The sequence below is a fragment of the Centroberyx gerrardi genome, chromosome 15, assembly GCF_048128805.1.
Source record: "Centroberyx gerrardi isolate f3 chromosome 15, fCenGer3.hap1.cur.20231027, whole genome shotgun sequence".
Classification (NCBI taxonomy): Eukaryota; Metazoa; Chordata; class Actinopteri; order Beryciformes; family Berycidae; genus Centroberyx; species Centroberyx gerrardi.
In genome coordinates this window covers 23,273,698-23,297,283 of record NC_136011.1, presented here as the reverse complement: position 1 = coordinate 23,297,283, position 23,586 = coordinate 23,273,698, and the positions used below count along the sequence as shown (strand labels likewise).

General features: G+C 41.2%; 3 protein-coding genes across 5 annotated transcripts in view; 1 reads left to right on the top strand and 2 right to left on the bottom strand.

Annotated features, from left to right (window-relative positions):
- Nucleotides 1–8,288, bottom strand: part of cryzl1 (crystallin, zeta (quinone reductase)-like 1) — an 8,366-nt gene extending 78 nt beyond the window's left edge. Inside the window, exons 1-13 of one of the 2 annotated variants that reach the window (XM_078288732.1) lie at nucleotides 8,059–8,288; nucleotides 6,232–6,309; nucleotides 5,293–5,365; nucleotides 5,095–5,139; nucleotides 4,655–4,723; nucleotides 4,287–4,420; nucleotides 4,083–4,194; nucleotides 3,771–3,791; nucleotides 3,138–3,236; nucleotides 2,551–2,666; nucleotides 1,855–1,960; nucleotides 1,569–1,614; nucleotides 1–901 (exon numbers count right to left, since the gene is read on the bottom strand). The exon at nucleotides 1–901 is cut by the window's left edge and continues 78 nt beyond it. In XM_078288732.1, the coding sequence (XP_078144858.1) occupies nucleotides 805–901; nucleotides 1,569–1,614; nucleotides 1,855–1,960; nucleotides 2,551–2,666; nucleotides 3,138–3,236; nucleotides 3,771–3,791; nucleotides 4,083–4,194; nucleotides 4,287–4,420; nucleotides 4,655–4,723; nucleotides 5,095–5,139; nucleotides 5,293–5,365; nucleotides 6,232–6,309; nucleotides 8,059–8,124 (1,062 nt within the window). In that variant the 5' untranslated portion in view covers nucleotides 8,125–8,288 and the 3' untranslated portion in view covers nucleotides 1–804. The remainder of the gene's footprint in view (nucleotides 902–1,568; nucleotides 1,615–1,854; nucleotides 1,961–2,550; nucleotides 2,667–3,137; nucleotides 3,237–3,770; nucleotides 3,792–4,082; nucleotides 4,195–4,286; nucleotides 4,421–4,654; nucleotides 4,724–5,094; nucleotides 5,140–5,292; nucleotides 5,366–6,231; nucleotides 6,310–8,058) is intronic. The other variant, XM_071926155.2, reaches the window with a different exon arrangement.
- Nucleotides 1–23,586, bottom strand: part of cbr1 (carbonyl reductase 1) — a 43,941-nt gene that overhangs the window by 14,509 nt on the left and 5,846 nt on the right. Inside the window, exon 1 of one of the 2 annotated variants that reach the window (XM_071926158.2) lies at nucleotides 17,350–17,354. The exons of the other annotated variant lie outside the window; for it this stretch is intronic. The gene's annotated coding sequence lies outside the window, so the exon portion shown is untranslated. Of the gene's footprint in view, nucleotides 1–17,349; nucleotides 17,355–23,586 lie in introns of those variants that run through there. 2 annotated transcript variants of the gene reach the window in all.
- LOC144542350 (intersectin-1) lies at nucleotides 9,808–23,538 on the top strand. The gene is made up of 6 exons (XM_078288627.1): nucleotides 9,808–9,946; nucleotides 18,747–18,806; nucleotides 21,237–21,335; nucleotides 22,251–22,314; nucleotides 23,091–23,251; nucleotides 23,516–23,538. The coding sequence occupies exons 2-6, from the start codon at nucleotides 18,779–18,781 to the stop codon at nucleotides 23,536–23,538; spliced, it is 375 nt and encodes a 124-aa protein (XP_078144753.1). The 5' UTR covers nucleotides 9,808–9,946; nucleotides 18,747–18,778.

The following is a 23,586-nucleotide window of genomic DNA, read 5'->3' as shown; positions in this document are numbered from 1 at the left end:
TTGCAGCAGCTCCAACAAAGTCAGAATTGTGCAGAGCACAAGTCCAAACAAAATCACAAAATGAGAAACATTATGGAGCATGTGGAGCGTCGGTGGGCAGCCAAATATATTAAATCAAATAACTGAAAAGTTGTTGCCAATCCTTACTGTATATTCACACCACAGGCAACTCAAGCAAGACATTTTTTTGAATTTCAAGAGTGTGTACGTATAGCAGTCATTTGTTGTCAGAGGAAGCCAAGTGGATTCACAAAGTGATATAAAGTAACGTGACAGTGGCCAAATCTGGACATTCACTCCTCTATCCGGTTTCTGGTCTCTTAGCACAAAAGGCAAGTGACATGAAATCATACAAATCTGAAATTTCAAAGAGCATGGGTTCGGATTTGATCAAGGGTGGCTCAATGGTTTGTACTGTCGCTTCACAGCAAGAAGAAACCAGGTTCAATCCCCGGTCCTTTCTGCATGGAGTTTGTAATACATGTTCTCCATGGGTTTCTCCGGTTCCCTCCCACAGTCCAAAAACATGGAAGTCAGGTGGATTGAAGACTCTAAACTGCCCATAGGTCTGAATGTGAGTGTTTGTCTATCTGAGTTTGCCCTGTAATGGACTGGCGGGTGTGTCTCCCTGCCTTCCACCCAATGCATGCTGGGATAGGCTCCAGCCCCTCCTGAAAAGGATTAAGCAGGTAAAGAAAATGAACAAATGTTTGACCGCTGCTATGTTACAAAGCTGAACTGCAGAGGGAATTGTGCCCACTGGGTTCTGTTGTCTTATATCCTAGCAGGATGAGGGTAGTGTTGTCAGAGCTGAACAACGGCCTTCTTCTTCTGGTGACGCTGGACCATCTCCATGGCAACCGTGGCTTCGTAGAGAGGGACCGCCTCCTCAGGCTGGGGTCTGGAGAGACAGAGACGTACCATCCTTAACCCCAGAGCCACAGAGACAGCGTTTGGTCATGTTGTACTACAGTGAGTGCAACGTCTCGAAAACGAATAGTTGGCTGTAAATACATACTTACTGCTTAATGGCTATGGTGGAGTGAATATGACTTACACTCAAAACTGCAGCGGCCATAAATTGATAGCTTATATTTAGTGCAAAGTTGCACTAGGCAACTTTGCACGTTGGCGGCTGAACTTAAATACCCAGAAATCATGTAAAGTGACATCAGTAAACTGCACACAGAACACTCATGTTTACCAACCCGGCCGGTCTGTGATGCTTTATATCAAAGGGATGACAGAGAAAAAAGATCTAACTTTAGTGAGTCCAGCTTTCTCTGAACGGAGGGCTGCTCACTGCTGTTTAGGAGGCAGTTTGTGTTTCAAATTGTCACTTCCTGTAGGTGGAGAAGTGTACACTCCCAAAGCCTAATTTCATTTGGGCAAATAGGGTGAATCTTCAGGGTCTCAATTAGAAGGGATGGGATGCTGTTCTCCGCTGCAGCCCCACTTTGTGTTGTAGGCTGATAAGACGGGTGTATTTTTACATAAAAATCTTGCCTAGTGTGGCTTTAATCTGACCAACCCTACAGAGTGGTTGTTATCAGAGTTGTTTGTGTTACCTGAGAACTCCGGTTGACATCTTCTCCACAATGTCCTTCAGAATATCTGACACAAAGCTGTTAAGACTCTCAGAGATTTTAAAGCAGAGTGCGTGCCTCATATTGTGTGTATGTCTGTGAGAACACATGTCAGAGGATACGGAAGTAAGTAGCATCCATGTTGCGTATTTATATAGGATTCAGAAGTAACATGTTTTTCTGTCTGCCTATGTATCTGTGAGTGTGTACACACTATAAACAAGGCAGTGTGTGTGAGTGTGTGTGTTTGAGAGTGTGTATAGGATACGGAGGTATCTTCCTTGCTGAGCTGATGAAGCTGTCCAGACTTCAGCGTTGAGGAAAGAGACAGAGGCCGACTTCAAATACAGCAGTCTGCTATCTGGAGGATCCAACTGCAAACACAAAGACACACAGAGGTTAATAACAGAGCGATAAGATAACAATCTTATCACTATGGTGTCGGCACAACTGTGTACTTAAGAACACTATGACACTGTACAGCCACAGGAATGTAGGTTGTCTAAAAATAACATGACATTTAAATACATTTTAATTGTGAAATTATAGACACAGAATATAGAAATAATTATTGAAATAATTATATTGAAATAACTGTTAAAAACGGTTGTAAATGCTGATAATGCTATTCAAACTGCAGTCAGTTAAATTGGAATAAATAGTCTCTTTAACTGTTGATTTTGGAGACAAAGTAATTAGAAAATTATCAGCAAGTAGTTAAAAAGCAATTAGACCATAATACTGACTTTGTTTACTCCAACTGATTACTTGATGAATCATGGTAATCAGCAAGTAATCAGCAATCTCTAACATTATATTTTCAAAGTGGCTTTCATACTGTACACCATTAAAATTCTAGAGTTATTTTGCACAAGCCCAGTCTGAAAGTCACTAGCCACGAGCTTATCTCATATTTTAACTGCTCATCTAATTAGCAGTTAAAATGTTTTTGGTTCTGAAATACCTGCAGGTCTTGGTGGGATGTGACCCAGTGCCCCCCCACTCCCAGCACGCTGATGATGTCATGCTTGTGTGGGAGGAGCTTCCTCTCCTCTGGCTGCTCCTCTTCCTGCAGACGCACTGAAAACACACACACACACACACACACACACACACACAGTGAAAAGTTCTGATCACTTATTCAAAATTGTTTACAAACCAGACAGTAGAAATATGAATCACTGAGTGTATCTGGAAGCTCATGGTGAATACACAGCTGACAACACTTTAAAGCCCCAATCTATAATTACAGTAGTCACCCCACAGATGGCTTTGTTTACATTGTGTTTATTGCATTAAGTTTTCCAATGACTGTACTGAATTTTCCATTGTGTTCTGGTATTAAGGATCAAATTGTTCTGTATTAATATTCTCAGTGGCTGCTAACTAGTATGAGCTTTCACACACAGCTAAGCACCCACACACAGAGCTATAATACTTGAGTCTAACAGACACACACACACACACACACACACACACACACACACACACACACACACACACACACACACACACACACACACACACACACACACACAGAGAAGTGTTTACCTCCAGAGTCTATGACTATATCCACTCCTAGTCCTCCTGTCTCCTCCAGAACGACTGACAGCAGGTCTGATGAGCTGTCGTGGACTGGAATCACCCTGGCTTCATGTATAAACACAGACACAGAGACATTATAACATGGTTCACTTTGGTGAGCGATGTTAAAAACCTGAAAAATCTGCCGTCTCTCTGAGCCATTTCAATTAAAATCTCAATGCTGTTTTGCAATTCAGCTCTCATCTATGCCAAATAGCTTGTCAAAAGTCTTATAGTGATAGCAGTTTTCAGATTAAGACTTTTTGTTTAATCATTTAATCTCCATTTCTCCACCTTGAAATAAAATGTGCAACTAAATGTGTTATTACTTATTAAATTACTACACACACACAAAACATCTGATAATACGTCTGATGAGCAGGGTCATTCTGTACACTGGAATGACCCTGACTACAAATAGACAAGAGATGCACAGAAGGATACTCAAAGAGACACAGACAAAATATCGCAACGACATACGACATGCAATGACAGGCCAACATCAAACCCCTATACACCTGCTATTTAGGAATAAGTAAGTAGGTAAGCACGGAAGCAAGTATATAAGCAAGTTAGAAAGACAGAAAGAAAAGATCTTACCTACTAGAGGATCCTGAACTCCTGAGGAAACAAGAAACGGAGGAAAGAGAAGAAGAAAAGAAAGGAAGGAGAGGGAGAAGAAAAGGAGAGAAAAACAGTAGGAGGGAGACAGGGAAGGAGAAATGAGAATGAAAAGAGAGCAGAGTCTGGAGTCTGGATTTACTAGGAACTGCATTCGCCAAGAATTCATAGACACTCCAATGGAAACTGGGTTTAAAGCTTTAAATCACCAAGACTGTCAAACAATAACAGCATTATCTGACTGACTATGCAAAGCAAACTACTGACATTACTGTGTCAGGTTGTACTGACCTACACTGGGCCTCAGCTGCTCCAGGAATGTGTGTTGTTGCGGTGTGTGTGACGTGGTCAGGACCTTCACACCGTGGTAACAAGCGAGCTGGATGCACATCAGGCCAAAAGACTTGGGAACAGAGGGGAGACAGGCTCAATATACACACAGAAATACAGACACAGACACACACACCGACCGATAATCTTGGTGCGTTTACGTACGCTGGCTCCATCTGTGACCAGGAGTGTGTGTCCGGCTGCCATGCGAGCATGTGTGTGTAGCGCGGTGTAAGCACACACGCCGTCACGCAGCGCTCCCGCCACACACACCCAGCTCAGCTTCTCTGGCTTCTGAACTGGAGAACATAGAAACAGAAACACACACAAACACATTTATGAAAGCAGTTTTATTGCTATTCCACTTTGCTGATGACATCACAGGTTAGAGCTGTCCATGTTCACAAATACCGATTGAACTGTCTAAGATCATAGGAATAACATGCAAATTCTGTTTTATGGTAGAGCCTGTGTGTGTGTGTGTGTGTGTGTGTGTGTGTGTGTGTGTGTGTGTGTGTGTGTGTGTGTGTTACCTAGATGGTGTTCATCTATGTCGATGACATCACAGAGCCCAGAACAGGGAGAGTCCTGAGGCAAAATACCTGGAAAGGGGAGGTGGGAGTAAGAAAAGAGTTTTAACAGTTCTAAAGGTAGACACACACACACACACACACACACACACACACACAGAGTAGATCCCTAGCATGGCTGGAAATCAAACCCTTAACCCTGTCAGTTAGTGCCATACTCTCCCCAGTGACCACAGTGAACATCACATGCTCTCCCTTCCATAAATAACTACTATCAAAGTGCCTGTGAGCAAGGCACTTAAACCCCAACTGCTTCAATCTCCAGCTACTCAGCTACTACTGTCTGTAACTGAATGAGTGAAGTAAGGCATTGCTGAAATAAACATGCATGCTCAGCAGATCTTACCAGAGTAAATAAAGGTAAAAAAAAAAAGGTTTCCTACCTATAACCTCATCATCAGGCTGGAAGAAGGAGACCTTGGAGCCAACTGCAGGCAAAACACACAGACGAACAAACCTATTAAACTAGTAACTTAAAAACTGACGATGGCTTATGACAGCACTTGTTGTTAGTCACTTATATTCTTATTCAAACCATCATACACTACAAATGAAAAAGTGTGTGTTTGTGTGTGCACAACCTTGCTGGACGACCCCAGCCACCTCTCTGCCGACAGGAATTAAATCTGTCTGGATCCCCAGGTCACCTAGCAACTAGAGCGTGAGACAGACAGGCAGGGAGGGACGCTGTGTAAGTAATCACTGTAATCACACCACCGGCAATGTTTTCTTTTTTTTGTCACTTATTTTTTTATTGGGAATTGTATCGAACAAAAGTTATCAATGAACATTAAACACCATGGAGTACATATTTCATAGATATCTAGTGCACTGTTCTAGATTTCAACCATTTTTATTCATATCAAGAGTTGGAGGGAGAGAGAGAGAGAGAGAGAGAGAGAGAGAGAGAGAGAGAGAGAGAGAGAGAGAGAGAGAGAGAGAGAGAGAGAGAGAGAGAGAGAGAGAGAGAGAAAGAGAGAGAGAGAGCTATATTGTAATATATAATGATATCGGAAAAAACCCTTAGGATTATCGTGATATTGATTTCAACCATATCGTCTAGCCCTAGTTACAACAGGTCACTTATATAGAGTGACAATAGTTTATATGGACTATATAGGATGACAATGGGTCAAATGTGTAGAATGTCAACCATCAGAAAACCTTAGTAATATATATTAAGTACATGTGTTGTAGCCTAATAAAGACAGCCTTAGAAGACCCACTTTTTCTATTTTACTTGGATGGCTGCTTTTTTGCCCAAAAACAGTTTAAAAAAAACCCAACTCTGACATCTGCCATCACAACCCTGATCCACATAAGCGGCTAGAAGATGGTGGATGGACTTCTTTGGGTTTTTATTTAAACATTATAGTGTACAATATCTGTTCAAATGTTTGGTTTGATGGGCTCCCCATACTGGAGAGAGACCCACATGATTTTTTGTTCTCCTAAAGATCATAATTCAAAAACTTATTGCAAACAAACTACTATTACTAATATAATAATAAGTGTGGTACCTTGAGGTCCAGTGAGCTGAGTCCACATGCCTTCACCTGAACCCGGACCTGATGGCTGCTTAACACCGCTGGGAGAGTCTGGAGAGAGAAACCCAGAAAGATAATTTGAGACAGAGAGACAGCGCTTTAAGCTGGTAGAACATAAGGAGAGAGACAGACAGGCAGGTGAATTAGCGAAACAAACAGGCACAAAGTCAAACAAACAGACTCAGCCTCAGTTACATAATGAATAGACTCAGTTATATAACAAATAGACAGACATGGACAGACAAACAGACAGGCACAGATTGTGGCATACATTATGGATGCGTTTGACGCCTGAGGTCAACCCGCACTTCCATCATCCAACACTTTCTGCCTCTAAACAAAGCAATGCAGCTGGCTACCAAAACACTCGTCAGGTCAATGCGTCAAACGAAACTTCTAAAAACACCGATCCATCACAGTTTTCAAACCCGTCAAGACACTGGCACTTTAGAAACAATTAATCATCGACCAAAGACCTTGCCACCGGTATTTCTCCTCTTTGAAAAATACATTCTATACCTAAAAAATTGACAAAGATAAATAACCTGCTTATTTGTCTTTGACTGATTATTTGGCCATGATTGACAGGAGCTTCAATGATGAAGACTGCTGAACTCGCTGATGTTCATCACTGAAAAAGTCTGAGGGAAAGTCATCATCAACAACGGGAAACTAAGAATGGAAGAGCATAACGCTTGTGAAATGTTTGTGCAATGGTCAGAGATGTGAGGAAAAAACAGACATGCAACTCTGAATCAATTGACTGCAAATGTCAGTAAGGTGTGAGCAGGCAGATTCATTGAGAACAGTCTGTCGGGAACACAAAGCTGGACAGTTTGAGGTTGCAGTGTGTAAACCCCCTTGTTAGGGATAAACATGTCCACCCTGCTGGTAGTGGAATCTACCAGGGTGACAAGGGCCCCGATCCACTGCCCACTAAATGGTTTGATGGTTGAACAAATATTCGATGTAAACCATAGGCTATACCATGGCCAGCCAAAATCACCAGATCTAAACCAAATTGCGCACTTGTGGGACATTCTAACCCTTGGCCCCTTAAAACAGCATTTTAGATTACCATCAAGTGGGTTTATTTGTAATATACACAGCATACAAGTGGTAAACAGTGCAATGAAATGCTTATAGGCTGGGCCCTCTCTCAGTATAAAAAGAATAGGAAGATATCATTCACAAACTTAAATAAAAGAATTAAAATAAAGAATCCAATTAAAACAGAAGAGGAAAATAAATGAGGGAATTTCTTGTGGAAGGACGGTGTTGCATCATTCAGTAGTTTTACAGACATTTACAGAATGCCAAATCACATTGAAGCTGTACTGGTAGCTTGTGGTCTCCCAAAACAATATTAATGTAATGAGAATAATGATTGAATCCCAGAGAAGAAGGTTATTACGGTGTCTTGCTCATGGTTGAAAAGCAGGTTTCATGACTCAATTTGCGACTTTACTACCACAAACGACGGTTTACATTGATGCTTCCTTGTTACTTGTATCTTGTCAGCAGTTTGTGTGGCAACAAAGCAATAAAATGACTGACTAAAATCACTAATTAAACGACTTAGTGATGTCTGCCTTCATTTGAGTCCACTAGGTGGAACCAGAGTCCCTGACAGAGCAGAGTATAGTCTCCAGAATTGCTTTACACATTTTCCTTTAGCTTTTTCTGATCCAGTTTGTTAATTAATTTGAAATGGAGTGAAACATAGCATGAAATGGAAGCCCGGCTAGCCAGCAGTTAGCATACATGCACAGACAGAGCCAGAAATACACCGAAACCCACCGTTTCCTGAATAACGAACTTGGTCTCAGCATCACTCACACCGGGTCGGCAGTACAAGCCTTTCATGCCGTTACACCTTTAACTGATTATATATCTGCAGAAAATATTCAACTCTGCTTGAAGAATAATTCAGCTGCTGTTTGGTTTATTCCCTGTATAGGTTAGACGTTGCTGCTGTTGTCAAATCGCTGCTAACCTTACTAGCTAACTGTCAGCTGACTTCTTCTTCGTGTTCTTGTTTTTTTTCCTGCTTTCTTCTTCTTCCGCCGCTGCTTCTTCTTCTTCTTCTTCGCTCACATTTTATAGCCGTTGGTATGATGATTACACTACCGCCAACTGCTGGATTTTATGGATTACTTCATTTCTAACAACACAAAAAACAAAAACTATACTTCTTACACCCCACAGTTTAAACTAAAGTTATCATGTAAGGTATAGCTGTCAAATTGAAACTCTCACGCTATATTTTATACAATCTTAATCCCCATCTCTCAGCCCGTCATACAAACATGTTAAACTGTTTCACTCAGACCTATAGGCGTTGGACTCTTGGAGGAGGATCCTTCTCTCTACATCTTCACCATCAGGAATATCCAGAAATATTCTGATCAATCACCAATCACATTCTCTCTCTCTCTCTCTCTCTCTCTCTCTCTCTCTCTCTCTCTCTCTCTCACTGACTTTCCTTCTCCATTCCCATGACATCGTTTACAATTTCTTCAACTTCAATGTTGCTTTATCCAGAGAAACCATATTATAATTTCTCCCATTTCACTGCTCATTCTGTCCTATATTGACAATCTGAGAATTAGATTAAACTCTTTTCATTGATCCAACATACAATTACCAATTTTGCTGTGCCATTGTGCTACTTCATGTGGATCACTAAAAATGTCAACTGTGAGGTCCATAAATGTCTTCAGGCCAACTATCACATCTTCAATAGATGTTTTTGCTAATCTTTTTATATATTTTTTTTTCATTTCATCTTTTCAGTCCATTCTAAATCATTTTCAACATCTGTGGTACTGCCTTTAAAGTACAGTCTAAAGTACTAAAGAACAGTGGATTGATACTTCAAGGTTTTCTGCTCAAATTCCAAGCACATTTATCTCATCTACATTGTACTGACTGTCAGGCCCCGTGGCATTTTCTATGGTGTAAGGTATAAGTGGTCTCAATCCTCGGGGTCTCATAACTTTAGTGCCAGCCCCTCCAGGGAAAGATGCTTTTCAGAATATTAATGTCAAGCTGTCCCTTCTTAATGTCAAATTCCTGTGTAACGGGTGTGTCATACCAAATGATTTTCTTCCCTCTTTTTACTTGGACTATTTGCTCTTGATTGATTTGTATGTGTGGCGAGCAAACATGGTCAAACCTGACACCTCTCTTGATTTTAGTTTACATACAGTGTCGTTTATCTTGGTCAGAGAGTAACCGTTCTTGGCAGAGAGGTTTACCGGTTTATTGTTGTAGGTTGTATTTTCAAGGCACCCATTAAACGTCGTAAATGACATCGTGAATGTTAATTTGTGTGTGTGTGTTTTTTTGTTTTAGTTTTTTTAAACAAGTACACAACCAGCAGGAGCGCTAGTTCCCTCCCGTAGCGCCCTTTAGTCCTGATCCCCAGGCAAATTAACGCTACCGTGGAATCTCGCGATACCACACTAATGTTATTATAGCTGTTGTACATCTCGCGATACATTCGTATCGTTACCCCATTTTCCAACTCTTCCTCGGTCGGGATTTCGGAACCACAAGAGAATCAGAGGAAAGGGTTTTGGTGATAAAAGAACATCAGTTGGGAGAGGATAATACATTATATGGCTACATAAACAAACAGTGTCCTACTTTATCAAATATTTAAGGATGGAAATTGAACTATGAGGTAAGAGCAGAATGCAATGTATGTGATGTGAAAGAATGTCCCTGAGCGGGCTAACGAGCTGACGTTAGCTTCTAACTGGGTAGCTAACGTTAGCTTGTTAGTTGCATTGATGTGCTGTTACCATGGCGTTAGCACGGCTCGTTGATCATTTTATCCTCAGTAGCTAGCTAATGTCAGGCTATATCTGTGGTTTGAATTTGGCTAGCAAATAACTGTATAGTCTGTGTAACATACGCAGGACGGCAAGATAGTAAACGATGCAATCCAGCCACTACTAGCCAGTGGGGCAAATCACTGCATCAGCAGCACTGCTGGTGACCTAACGTTAGCACTGGTGTTATTTGGGCAGTTAAGGATGACCTTAACGTTACCCTAGCTGGGTGGGTAGTTTGAGGATAAGATATAACAACAGTGCTATTAACACTGCTGGGTCAAACAACGGCTTTGAATTTGGGTTTTGTCGGATAAACTAGTTGTAAACGTTCGCGCTAGCTAACTAATCACAGTTAGCTGTCTATCTGTCAAGTCAAGGCGAACATCTGTGTGCTTATCATCTGTTTGACGACACAGTGAAACGAAAACAGTCGTGGGTTGTTTTGCGAAGCACCTAGCCACAAGGTAGTTGACGGAAATGATGCAGACCAAATAACGTTATTTGAGAGAAACTGAACCCATGAGACAGTCACAATCAGACAGAGCAGCCCTCTCCCATTACTGTAAACGCTCTTGGTACCGTTAGCTTGCTCAACCTGCACTGGATGGCGTAACATTTTGACTGGCATGACTTGCAGGGTTGGGTACTCGTTTCCAAGGTAACGTTGATACTGAGTTGTGGTAGTTCCTCTTAAAGATGCGAGGAGTGTAAATGAAAATGCAGTGATTCAGTAATTTTCAGTACATATAGTGTTAACGTCTGTATGGCTACAGTCATGATTAAAATAGTGTGTAATCAGTTGCTGCCAAACTCCCGCCCATATTTCCTTTGTCACGGCCAGGCATCTGACCTCCTTGTCATATCATACAGTTTGACAAGGAATACGTTTGGTAGCCCATTGTAAGAGTCAAATGGCAAATATGATCAAGTGCCAGCTGTCTTAACTTGGTCCACCATCCTGTCAGCTGTAGAGGCTTGTGTGTGTGTTTGGGTGTGTGTTTTTTAATATTGTTGCTGGAGACTTAGTGACAGCTTCCATAGATTACATTATCGTAAGCCTTGAATCCATAATAGCTATCTTGAAGAGAGTATTGGGAAGCCAGAACCCAAACTAACTTTTCACTACCATCCTAAAATAGAATTACAAATATCCCAAATGCAGTTAAGGCTGGGAAGCAAAGTGCAAAATTAATGCTGGCCTCCAACCAAAAGCTGGTAAGATTTGGCTGTGGCTGGTAAATCTGTCTACCAGCCGCTTTGTAAGTAAACAGCCATTGTTTTGTGGTTGTTCTCTATTCTCTAAATGTAGTTGGATGGCAAAATAGTGAAGGAGGCTGGTGAATTTGGGGATTTATAAAAGACTGTGGTCTGAGCCATAAAAGTTGGTTTCCTGCCCTTTCAGAAAAACATGGAATCAATCCCAAATTGGAAATCAATTTTATTAGTAGTAAAATTCTTAGCAGTTTGCTTGGTCATTAGCTTATTCATACTTAGTGGAATGTATCTGGCCGAGTCTTGGTAGAATATCTCTGAAGCCTGTAACACATTTCATGAAACAAGTGCTGGACTAATGTCACAGCTCATCTGACAAGATCTGATGGTTACAGTGTACTTCCAACTGACCTGTTTGATCAGGCCTGCTTATTTCACATATGGATGTGAAGAAAATAATTTGAAGAAGTGCATTATTCCCTCTTACAGCATAATTGATTTATATTCATTTTAATAAGCCCTGTACTCATCTTATTCATTTGGGTGTAATGTCATTTTGCGATGCGCTGGTCCTTCAAGAAACTTTTTTTTCCCCCCATAAGGACCAGGGGTCAGTACTGATGATTACACCCAGTGAATCTATTGTAGTACTGGGGGGGTGTGGGTCTTCTTTTGGATCTGGGAACTGGGTTCTCTCTCACAGTATTATTTCCAGTACTTGTAAGGCCTAATAAATGGCTTTTATTTGTATGCTTACATACTTGCTTGGATCTGGGACCTGGGTTCTCTTCTCACAGTATTATTTCCGGTACTTGTTAGGCCTAATAAGTGGCTTTTATTTGTATACTTACACCATGAATGGGCAGTTTTACTACCGCTAACCTGCTTTAGGTTAAACATCAAGGTCAGATGATGAATTTACATTGTACTGACATTTTTCTCGTAGTGGAGGCAGTTTTCCAGCTGTAGGGGGGCTGAAACATTGATTCCTGCCAGCTCTAGCAGGAGATTGGTGCTTGTTATCAACCAGAAGAAGACTTAACATCAGACTAACCCAGGCTAACCATAGGGTTCTGATGCCGCTGGGCTTAACAAGGCCCCAATAATTCCCTGTGCTGCGCCTCAGCTCTCATAGCTAGTTATGTTGTATTATCTGTTTTTACATTGTAATAGTGCTAACATTAGCTAGCTATGGAGGCTGGCTAGTGAGGAGGGAGATGGAGGGAAGGATGGAGTGACGCAAGGGGAGCTGATGGAGTGACTGCAGAAAATGGAGTGGTGGGAGTGTCTGTGTGTGTGTGTAGGGGGGCTGTAACCTCTAAGGCCTCACTACTTTACAATAGTGTGATAAGAATGTGTGTGTGTGTGTGTGTGTGTGGGGGGGGGGGTGTTCGAGAGTGACACAGTGAATAAGTGTCAGTGTTAGAGGGTGTGTTTAGTGTGTGAGTGAGAAAGTGGGAGACCACGGAGTTAGTGAGTGTGTGTGAGACAGAGAGTTTGTTAAATGCAAATGCATGTGATGTGTGGGAGTGTGTAGAGTGTAGGGCTGAAACGATTCCTCGAGAAACTCGAGTAACTCGATTACTAAAAATCATCGATGCAAATTCTTTGCATCGAAGCTTCGTTTAATTCATATAACTATATACACACTCAGTGTTTCGCACGGATGATTATTACTGTTGCACAACGCGCTGGAGAAAGAGAAAATAGCGAGGGGCGAAGAGAAGAGACAGGCCAGAGAAAACGACAGAAAGTGTCCAAAGTTTCGGATCCAGTGTTGCCAACTTGGCGACTTTGTCGCTAGACTTAGTGACTTTTCAGACCCCCCTGGCGACTTTATTTCTCAAAAGCGACTAGCGACAAATCTGCCGACTTTTTCTGACCATGGGAAGCAATGTTAATGTGTTGAATCCCAAAGCATTTGGCAATAAATTGGTTCGGCTGATGCCGGTTTTCTCTACTTGCTTGTCTACTCCAGAGGGGTCTGACGGTCACAGCGCTTCCCACACACAGCGTAGCTCCCTCCCTCCGCTGAGAGCAGGGACTGTAGGATAGGGTCCACTTGTAATTGCTACCGGCGTACCCCGAAACTGGCCCGGGTAGGCGGAGTCAGCACTTAATATTAAAACGGGATGAGATGAAGACTAGTAAAGAATGCACGTTAATTATGGCTATATGTAATGGCTAGTTAAGAACGTAAATCAATATGGTGGCTAGTTATGATGTCCCTAAGTTAGCTAAGTTTTGCTCAAGAAAATAACCACAGAAAATAAAATGCTGCAGTCAATTTGTGAAAGCCTGAGCTTCATTCATGTTATTATTATGATAGTCACACACACATACACACACACACACACACATGCACACACACACACACACACACACACACACACACCTACTCCCCTCACAGTGATGCATAAAATACCCCAGAAAGCAAAATATCAAGTGGTGTAAGTAGCAATTGGAGCCTAAAATGCACCAGTCCAATACAGCAGGTATATTCAGTTTAGTTTGATTGCAGTGAGTAGGGTCAGCAGGTGTAGGGCAACCCTTCAACATAGTAAATAAATGTACATTAGCCAGTCTTATGAACTTGTATGATATTTAGGCCTAGTAATAAATATCAATAATAATAATTATTTCACCTCGTTTTCAGTAAATCACAGTGTCATATGGACAGCTTCGTGCGGACAGCTTTTCTCTTTTGTATATTTACTATTGCTCTTTAATAAAGCAAAAGTATTTCTTATCCGATTACTCGATTAATCGATGGAATAATCGGTAGAATACTCGATTACTAAAATAATCGATAGCTGCAGCCCTAGTAGAGTGTAAGAATGCTGATTTGAAGAGGCTGCAGTTATTAATACCACCACCATCATAGATTATCCATCCATAGAAGACGCAAACAACAGATAAAGTCCATGTTTTTGATACTAGAACAAGTTTACAATGGGCTTCAGGTGCCGGAGGGTAATGACTTTTACTTCACACACAAAAGACCGAGTAAACTTTCAGTTCAAGTAAAATGTAATGGAAGAAAGCAAAGTTAGGGTTTAGATGTTTTCATGCGACAACAGTGATGTGACTTTAAGGAAAAGTCAACCCTAAAACACTTTAACACTGTTAAAATACAGCTATTGGCCTTACATCTCGGGGGCCCATTTTGTTGTTTGGCGGTGTATTTTTTTATTCCTAACTGAGCAAACATAGACTACCAGAGCAGCTACAATGGAGTTTGATAGCAAAACATTGTTCAGCTATCTAAAACAATGGTAGGGTAAATGTCAGGTTTCGGTGTCAGTCCCTCAGAATCAAAGAGCGGGGGTTTCTTTCTGGACTCACCATCTTGCACTGCCATTCAACAATTATACAGGGAGAAATCATCGTAAAAGAGGAAGAGATACCAATTTCTTCACCGACAGCAGCCTCAATAGACCATAATGCAGCGCAGCCGCAAGACATGTTGCGTATTGAGTAAGAGTTGTGGTCGCAATCATAGACATTCCCCAATGTTCACAAATCTAGCTATATTTAAAAGTCATCCTGGGAACGCAGGAAATCACGAATAGAAGATCACAAATTGAGGACATCTAACGGTGTAAGAGTATCCCAGGGCGGATTTTTCCTTTAAGCACCCAGAACTGTGACATCTAGTGGATTGTGCATCAAAAATGGTGTGCCATTGTCTCAAATCCAGTCAGGAACAGCACCAAAACCTTTCAGCTGGGAAACCAGAGAGAAGCGGGTAGGGGGTCAGAAGGAGGGGGAGGGGGTGGGCAGATAGAGAAAGAGACTCTGAACCCTAATCTGTATCATGTTTTGAAGCGGCCTTCAGAGCCCGTTGTGTGTGTGTGTGTGTGTGTGTGTGTGTGTGTGTGTTTGTGAGGGGCTTAGACAGGCATCTGCCATGAGCCTTGATAACGGACCGACACTCCAGATACATCCTAACGCTCTAATTATACAGACTAATCCCACACAAAAACACACACACACAATACATGCACACAGGGAACATAACACACATACAGTGCATACACACAGATAACAAAGGAAATAGATGCATGATGATAACAAAAGCAAAGTACTAAGTTTGTTCTTTGGATGATGAACACCAGAAGAAATAGCTGAATATGAACATCATATGGTTCATCTTGTTATGCTAGGCTTTCCAAGCATGTCAACATCCATCTCCTTATACCCATACATAAACCCTTGCGTTTTGGGGTCGTAGTTGGTGGGGATTACGTTCTCACTCCTAACAAACCGCACCAAAGTTCCCTTGGAAAAGTGAGACTTGCATTTTCAAGCGTCGCGGTGCAGTTATTTGGTGCCACCAGAGTTTGAATGGCATTGTTCTCACCTGGTCAAACCAACCAAACTAAATATTAAATACTCCAAAGTTTGAATAAACTTGGTGTGAATGGGTCCTAACTTCTTGGGGTCGGGAGCAGCAGTGCTACCACATATAAAATAAATAATTTAGACAACCTTTTTGGCTTCTAAGCCTCCGTCACGGGCTGCATTATGCAGAGTGGTGAAGAGTTCAGCCAAAGTATGATTTTCCCAATCTGTTTCGTTTGATTAATAATCAGAGGAGGCCTACAGGCTTAAAACCATTCAGTATTTCACAAGAAAAAAACAAAAATTACAGAAAAATCAGAAAAAATAGACATGATGATAAATTTGTATAGTAGAAATATGTTTTTTTTCCTGTCTTATAAATCATCTCACGACGCCCCAAAATTATCTTGCAACCCCCTGGGGGGTCCCGACCCCCAGGTTGAGAACCACTGATTTAGTGCAGTGGACTAGCTGTTTCATTGTTCTCATCCCTAGTTAAGAGCAGGCTCTGCTCCAACTGGCTCCACTACTCCCTCAGTGACAGCCATGAGTGTGTGTGTGGTGGGCTTTGTTCCTCTGACCTAGTTAAACTGGTTACTTTGTCCTCCCACTCTGATGATAATGGGACACACACACACACATGCACACACACAAACACACCCTTCAAGAGGCCAAGGAGATGAAACAGTAGAGATGGAGAATGTCAGAGGGTCTGTGTCGTTGAGAGGAAGGCCTGAGTGTGTATGCGTGGTTCTGTCTGTCAGAGAGAGTAGGGTGTGTGTGTTTGTCAGCATAGGGCTGTAAATGAAGGCCAGAAAGCGATGACTCAAGTCGACAACCCACACGTAGGCTCACACACCCTTGCTAAGTCCCTGTCTGTTGCACTGTGTGTCAGATTATGGTCTGTCTGGTGGCCATAGTGATAAGGGGAAGGCAGGTCTGGATCTGATTAACATACCTCTACCTGTGTGTGTGTGTGTGTGTGTGTGTAAGTGTATGAGAGTGATTGTGTGGGTGTAGAGCACTATGTGCAGACAGAATGACAGAGTGGATCTAAAAATTTAATTTGGACATAAGGGATACCACAAATTTTTGAGGGTCTGTGAAAACTGATGCAGAAATAGGGTTTGTTATGGGATGATGAAGCCGAAATGTTATAGGTGGGTTTCAGTGAGGCACAGCTAGTTTCGTCTGCAAAATATGCATAGCACTCCCACACAGGTTTCAGTATGACTTCTGAAATAGTTATTTGTAAATCAAGCATAACATGTTGGGTTATGCTTGATAACCCAACATTAAAAACATATGGGTTCACTCACAATGTGCATCTAAAAGTGGGAGTATTTGTTGTGTTCTTTTATCTTTCTATTTTACTTGATTTGATTCTTTTAATGCAATGCATTTTGCTTGTTCTTTTATATGAATTGTATCTTTTTATCTGTCTTTTATCTGCCTTTTATTGATGTAAAGCACTTTGAGCTGCATGTTGTGTATGAAAGGTGCTATACAAATAAAGGTTATTATTATGTGGTCAGAGTTGGCTATAAACAGACTTAAGATAAAATCACGATTGCAGGAATTTTGAGTGTAAAAATGGTTGAATTGGAATAAAGGAACACATATGTGTAAAATGATACTGAAAATGCAAAATGGGGAAAAAATGAAATGTAATTTAGTTTCTATTAAAACAGATTTTGAGCTGGTGGGTGGGTGACCTTTCTGTTCATATTGTTGTTTTTCCAGCTGTGAAACACACACCTCTCCTCTCATTGTAACCTCCAAACAGATCAATTTCTTATTTTTCCCTTTATTTAGGCCTAGCTATGTGCAGAGTTGTTGTGTCAAAAACTTTAATTTCAGTTTTTGGAGTTTTTTAGTCTTTTACTTCTTTCACGTGAAACTCCCTCAAAACACATCAGTAACTTTCCAGACTGCATGTTTTTGGGAGAATGACTGCAGTGGAGCTGTTCACGGGCCAACAGTAGAAGACCGGTGTTGACTGCGGTCAGCTCCCAAATGAGAATGTGTGTGAACGTGTGAGTGTGAAGCAGGGTGTTTTTGAAAAAGAGCAAGTATGCACAGTCAACCTTCCCTGCATAAATAAAGGTTTGGTTCAGCGTTGACTTGCACCAACGTGGCTAACACATGATTTAGTTTCCTGTGGACTGTCAGTAGTCTGGCTCCCAGATGGCTGACAGTAGGCTGATGCAGATTTCTCAATCACCATTTATTATAATCCAAAACACTGGATTGGAAAAACTTGCCGCATGCCGCATAGACGGAGATGTGCTGAGTTTATCATGTCAATGTTTGTGTTTCCATGTGTGCATCCACTAAGACATCAAAACAAACTTTCAAGTTGGATACATGAAACAAAAAATGTAATGCTCACTGGGCTGGAGACTAAAAGGGAATTCACAACCTCAATATAGGGTGACAGAGTGGGAGATTAACACCAGCCACATGCTGGAAAATATTTTTCTGTGAATGAGTTTGTCTACTGTATCAGCGACTTTGGCAGCTGACCAGCTATTATTTGGATGTCTTTGCTGTAAAACATCTTGCTGGGTTGTAAAGCGGTGAAAGTGGTAGATGAATTTGGGGATTTTGTCAGCCATTGTGGCCTGTACACCAAAAATGTGTTTCCTGTCTTGGTTGGTGGGCATGCAGGATGTGGCCGTCCTCTCATTACCAGCTGGTCATGGCCACAAGGTTTTACATTATGGCCACTAATAAAACAGAGTCAGTGGCCCAGTTTTTTCTCTCAGTAAATTAATAAATCATAACATCTACAACTTCATTAAAAAACAGCTAATACCACAAAACACAAAAAGCTATTAGCTGTGTGTGTGGCTCTGTTGTGTGTGTCACTGAGCGAGTGCGAGTCTCTCGGGCATTCAAGCTTATGTTGGCTGCAAGAAAGAACAACAAGACAGTTCAGCTCCATAAAAGCTGCAAAACCATTGAGAGTAGGCTAGAGGTGCTAACAATATTTGCCAGCACGCGTTTGGTAACTGTCTGTGATTATTACGAAATGAGATGTTTGACTAGATCAGCACTTCATCTATTGTTTTCATTGTGTTGTTTCAGGTGTTGTGTAGCTGCAGAAGACTGACTGAACCATGGCACAGTTCCCTACCACATTCACAGGTCAGTACCTGAGTGTACGTGTGTGTGTGTGTGTGTGTGTGTGTGTGTGTGTGTGTGTGTGTGTGTGTGTGTGTGTGTGTGTGTGTGTGAGACTGAGTGAAAGTGAGAGATAAAGAAAGGCAATGTTTCTATTTTCCTCAACATTGTTGTCTCGGAGTCTTGTTAGTACATTGAGTAAGATGGCAGCACATTAGATCAAAACTATTCAACCACTGTTCGCCTATATTTTATCAGTCTATTAGCAGATAACTCACAGCTTTTGATAAATCCACTTTAGTTTTGCATAACTAGTGTTTCTACTACATCTTTGAATCTCAATATCATTTATCAAGCTAAATGTCAAAAGCATTGAATAACTTCAGGGGAGCAGCAGTCACATGACTATAAGAGAGCTCCATGCTGAACAAATTAAACTTGCGGCATCAAATGCAGAATGCCCAAACGTCGGTAACCTCCAAGAATCTAAGTTTGCCGAAATTACCCAAATTCGTATCACACTTCAGGACACAGCAGCAGATGTAGCAACTATCAAACAACAACGGCGCAATTGTAAAACATGGCGGGTGCTATCAGGGAAAGACTCGAGGCAGAGGGACTGATCTCCCACAAGGAGGACAACAAACAGATGGAAACGTCATCGGACCGCATCCAAACACTTGGAAATCATTGCCAAAGAGATTTGTCAGACTAAGAGATATGTATGGAATAAACAAGATGATGGCATGTGCAGAGGATTTTATGCGAGGCATTTGGCGTTGATACGGAGTGCGAGTTTTAGACAGAACACATAGCATACTTGCACCCATGTTCAACGAGAACCAACCATCCAACCCAGTGTTTATCAGATTTGTGGAACATCATGGGAGAAAGCGTTCAGTCAGTGCAGCTTTAGAAAACCGAAGCTGATGCACAAGTTATGGATGCTGTTTTGGATGAAGGCAAGACTGTTGATGCCTGAGGACAGAGCTGCAGATCTCATGCTTAGACAGGAGCGAATGGGCATGGTGGTTGTCCACATGAGAGGGAGTACAGTTTTTTCTCTCATGGCCATAAATCTTACTCCAAAAGATGAGACTCTGTGATATGAAATACAATCATAAATCATGGTGTGTACTGCAAAGTAAATGTACTTGTCCTTACTGATCATGCTGCAGTTGAGTGTGGTATTAATACAAATACTGATACACAGAGAAAAGGTATATGGAAACTCAACCTCACTGCTGCAGGATGACACCTTCAAGTTGACCTTTTGTTTTGTTTGGTAGTAGGTGTTGGTAGTACAGACGAAATGGCAATGTAGGAAGACATTGAAAGCCTAACGGGAGAAGTTAAAGAAGTAAAGTTTTTTTGTTTCACTGTGCACTTTTGTAAGGTGAAATAACAATGTTGAAGTGAAATGAGGAATCTCACTGAGCTGCATTTTAAGGAACAACTATCCAGTGTCTTGGCAGTGACCGCACAAATTTAAAGGAAAAATATACCCTCGGATACTTTTACGCTGTTAGATATCAGTTTGTGATGTTCAATATATCTCAGGAGTTATTTTGAAGTTACTTTTTGATGTACTCACTGTCCCTCAACCTGCCTCGTCTACCTCTACTTAAGTTAGTTTTTTCTGGGAAACTACTGTATGTTACCCAGAATGACTTTCCACAACCCCCAGAGAACGGGCGTGAACTTGTTGCTTTCAAGCAAAGCTGGGCGTATAGGCATATAAATATAGCTAGATTGCCATCTAATTCTAACTAGGGAATACAAAAAATACACCACCAAATAACAAAATGGGCCCAGAAGATCACCAATAGTTGTCTTTGTTGTTGCTGTTATTTGGGGGTTAATTTTTTTCCTTTAAGAACATTGTGGCAGAAACATCACGGGTATATGAAGACCAACAATGATTAATAATGGGCGCTAAAGGGAATTCCTTGTGTATGTGCGTTTACGGCAATTGTCGGTGTCTTCTCGATCCTATCTAATCTCTGTCGGCCTGCGAGGAATCCATTATTTCTGATTGCTATCAGTATTGTTAATATGTGTGACTGCCATCTTTGTTTCCTCTCTTGTCTGTAAACTTACAACACCAAATTGATGGCTTACTGAATCACACATCTATTTGTCTTGTACCAGACTTTCTGGAAACGGACAACAGTCTCTCAGTTGTCCCGTGTCCCACATCCATTCATCCTTACGCCCTTTCTTCACTATTCTCTACACTTGCACATTTTCTTATGTGTCACTTTCACAGGAATCCCTTTACAAGAACTGAAACTCATGACTAACACATTCTTCTCATGCCTCCTTTTTCTCTCTCTGTCCGTCTCTGGCTGTGTCTTTGCTGTGGGATTGTGGGTTAATCACTAACTGTGTGTGTGTGTGTGTGTGTGTGTGTGTGTGTGTCTTTGTGTTTCTCTTTCTGTGTGTGTGTGTTAGGTCCTGTATCAGATGTATTTCTGATCTCAGTGGATGAGAGAGCCAAACATGACCAGCAGTTCCACAGCCTCGCCCCTACTGCTGCCGGTTATATCACAGGTAACTGACACTAAATATGTAAACTCTCTCACACACACACATGTGGGGAGTATAAGGCTAGATGAGGAGAGGAACAAGGCACAGTGCCACATGGCTTGTTCTTGGCTGAGTGAAGACTGTTAGCCCGCTGTTGGCAGCCTTGAAGGAGGCGACCGCTTTCCAGTTGTCACTCAGGGAATAAAAGTCCCTTGTGCTTGAATGTGTGTCTCAGGAAAGTGAATCTGAATTAAGAAAACTGAATTTGAATTGGGAAAACTAAATTTGAAATTAGAGCCAACGGTTAAATTAACAAATAATCACATTCAGTTTCAAGCCACTGCATTAAATTTCAAATGGTGCTTTATACATTCGATTTTTTAAATGCTAAATTCAGTAAGTAGCCTATATTGTTTTAATTCAATGGCTCAGTATGAGCATGACAAATTCAAATTTATGCAAATACAATCTCTCCTGGCACTTATCTCTTTCCATATCTGCCTGCTTTTCCATCACACCTGGATTATTGTCCTCTGGTTCAATACCTTTCATCAGCTGCTTAAATCCCTCATCTTTACTGAAGCTAAGTGGCAGCAGATCACTTCAAGTCATGCTTTTTTTTTTTAAAGGGAATGAGTTGTTCTGTTCAAGCAGGATCATTGCACTTGGGATATTACATACACATCATAATTCTGTAATGATTCATAACTAGTCAGTGAATTCCAATATGAGCAATGGATTCCAATGTGAGTACAGTGCAAAGAAAATGTAATAAAGTCCAAACAACATTTAGTGTCCTGTAATTTACCCTTACAGTAATGCAGTCATCTTATTTGCAAGTCATTTGTGTTTAGTTTGACTTCTTCCACATGGTATAAAGCAGCCTCTCTTTTTGTGTCTGTCCTGTGATGTCACATCTTATTCATGTGTGTCTCCTAGGTGACCAGGCCAGGAACTTCTTCCTCCAATCAGGACTGCCCCCTCCCATCCTGGCCCAGATCTGGTGAGTCACCTTACCGGGAAGTTACTACCAGTTGGCTGAACACCCAATTCCTCATTGTAAATATTGTAAAAGTCACATGCTGGAGAGGTTATAAACTGCTTAGGTTAGCTGGAAAGCCTTTTCACACCAGCGTTTCTCCAAGGAATGTGTCTTGCATTTTCTCCACAGTCACATTCTTTAGTTTTTTGTCCAGCATGAATACAAGTGCTACATTCCCTCCTGAATATTTCAAAGTGAGAAATGACGGTGCTAAAACACATTTGAGTTATGAATCTTTTTTAGTTTTGTTTTTTTATTTATTTAAGAAGGGACAAAGCACATTAATTAACATGAGCACTTAAGTCCATCATGTAAAAGTGCCAGATTTAGCCGTACAGGCTAGTTTTCATCTGCAGTCCCTGGCAGGTTGATGGCATATAAAAAACATTAAGAGAAAACATACAGGAACACACAGGCACATAAACACATAAGCACAGACAAAAGCACATAAACATAGACAAATAGTAAGACAATGACATAACCCCTACTCCAGATTATGACAGCAGTCCCTGGCAGGTTGATAGTATATAAAGAACATTAAAAGAAAACATACAAGAGCACATAAACACATAAGCACAGACAAAAGCACATAAGCACAGACAAAAAGTAAAACAATGACATAACCACTACTCCAGATTATGACAGCAGTCCCTGTCTGCGAGTAAATCTGCGAGTAAAATCTACAAATAGTGCACCAAAGTGAAATGTCTCTTTAACCTGAGTGTTCGTTTCTCCAGGGCTTTAGCTGATATGAACAGCGATGGTCGTATGGATATCCATGAGTTCTCCATCGCCATGAAGCTCATCAAGCTGAAACTGCAGGGTCACCCTCTGCCCCCCGCCCTGCCTCCCAGCATGAAACAGCCCCCACTGCCTATACCACCACAGAGCGGCTTTGGTAAGACACACAAACACACACACACACACACACACACACAAACAGTGTATTACGCGTGTGAGATGTTTGCGTTGAGTATGTAGCATTTACGTTTACGTTGCACACACACAGTATAATTTGATAACATTGATACATGTGATCTTTTGGTTTCAGTTGATCACAAGTTCCTTGATGTCTTTTTGAGCCTGAAAAAAGTCAATGGTCCAACTCTATATGTATTGATAAAACACTGATGGTAATGATGAACCTCTTTCTTTTCTTTAGGTCTTTCCCTTATGGTCTACTGATCTAAATTAATAATAATACTAGATCGATAGTAAAGGCATAAATGTTAT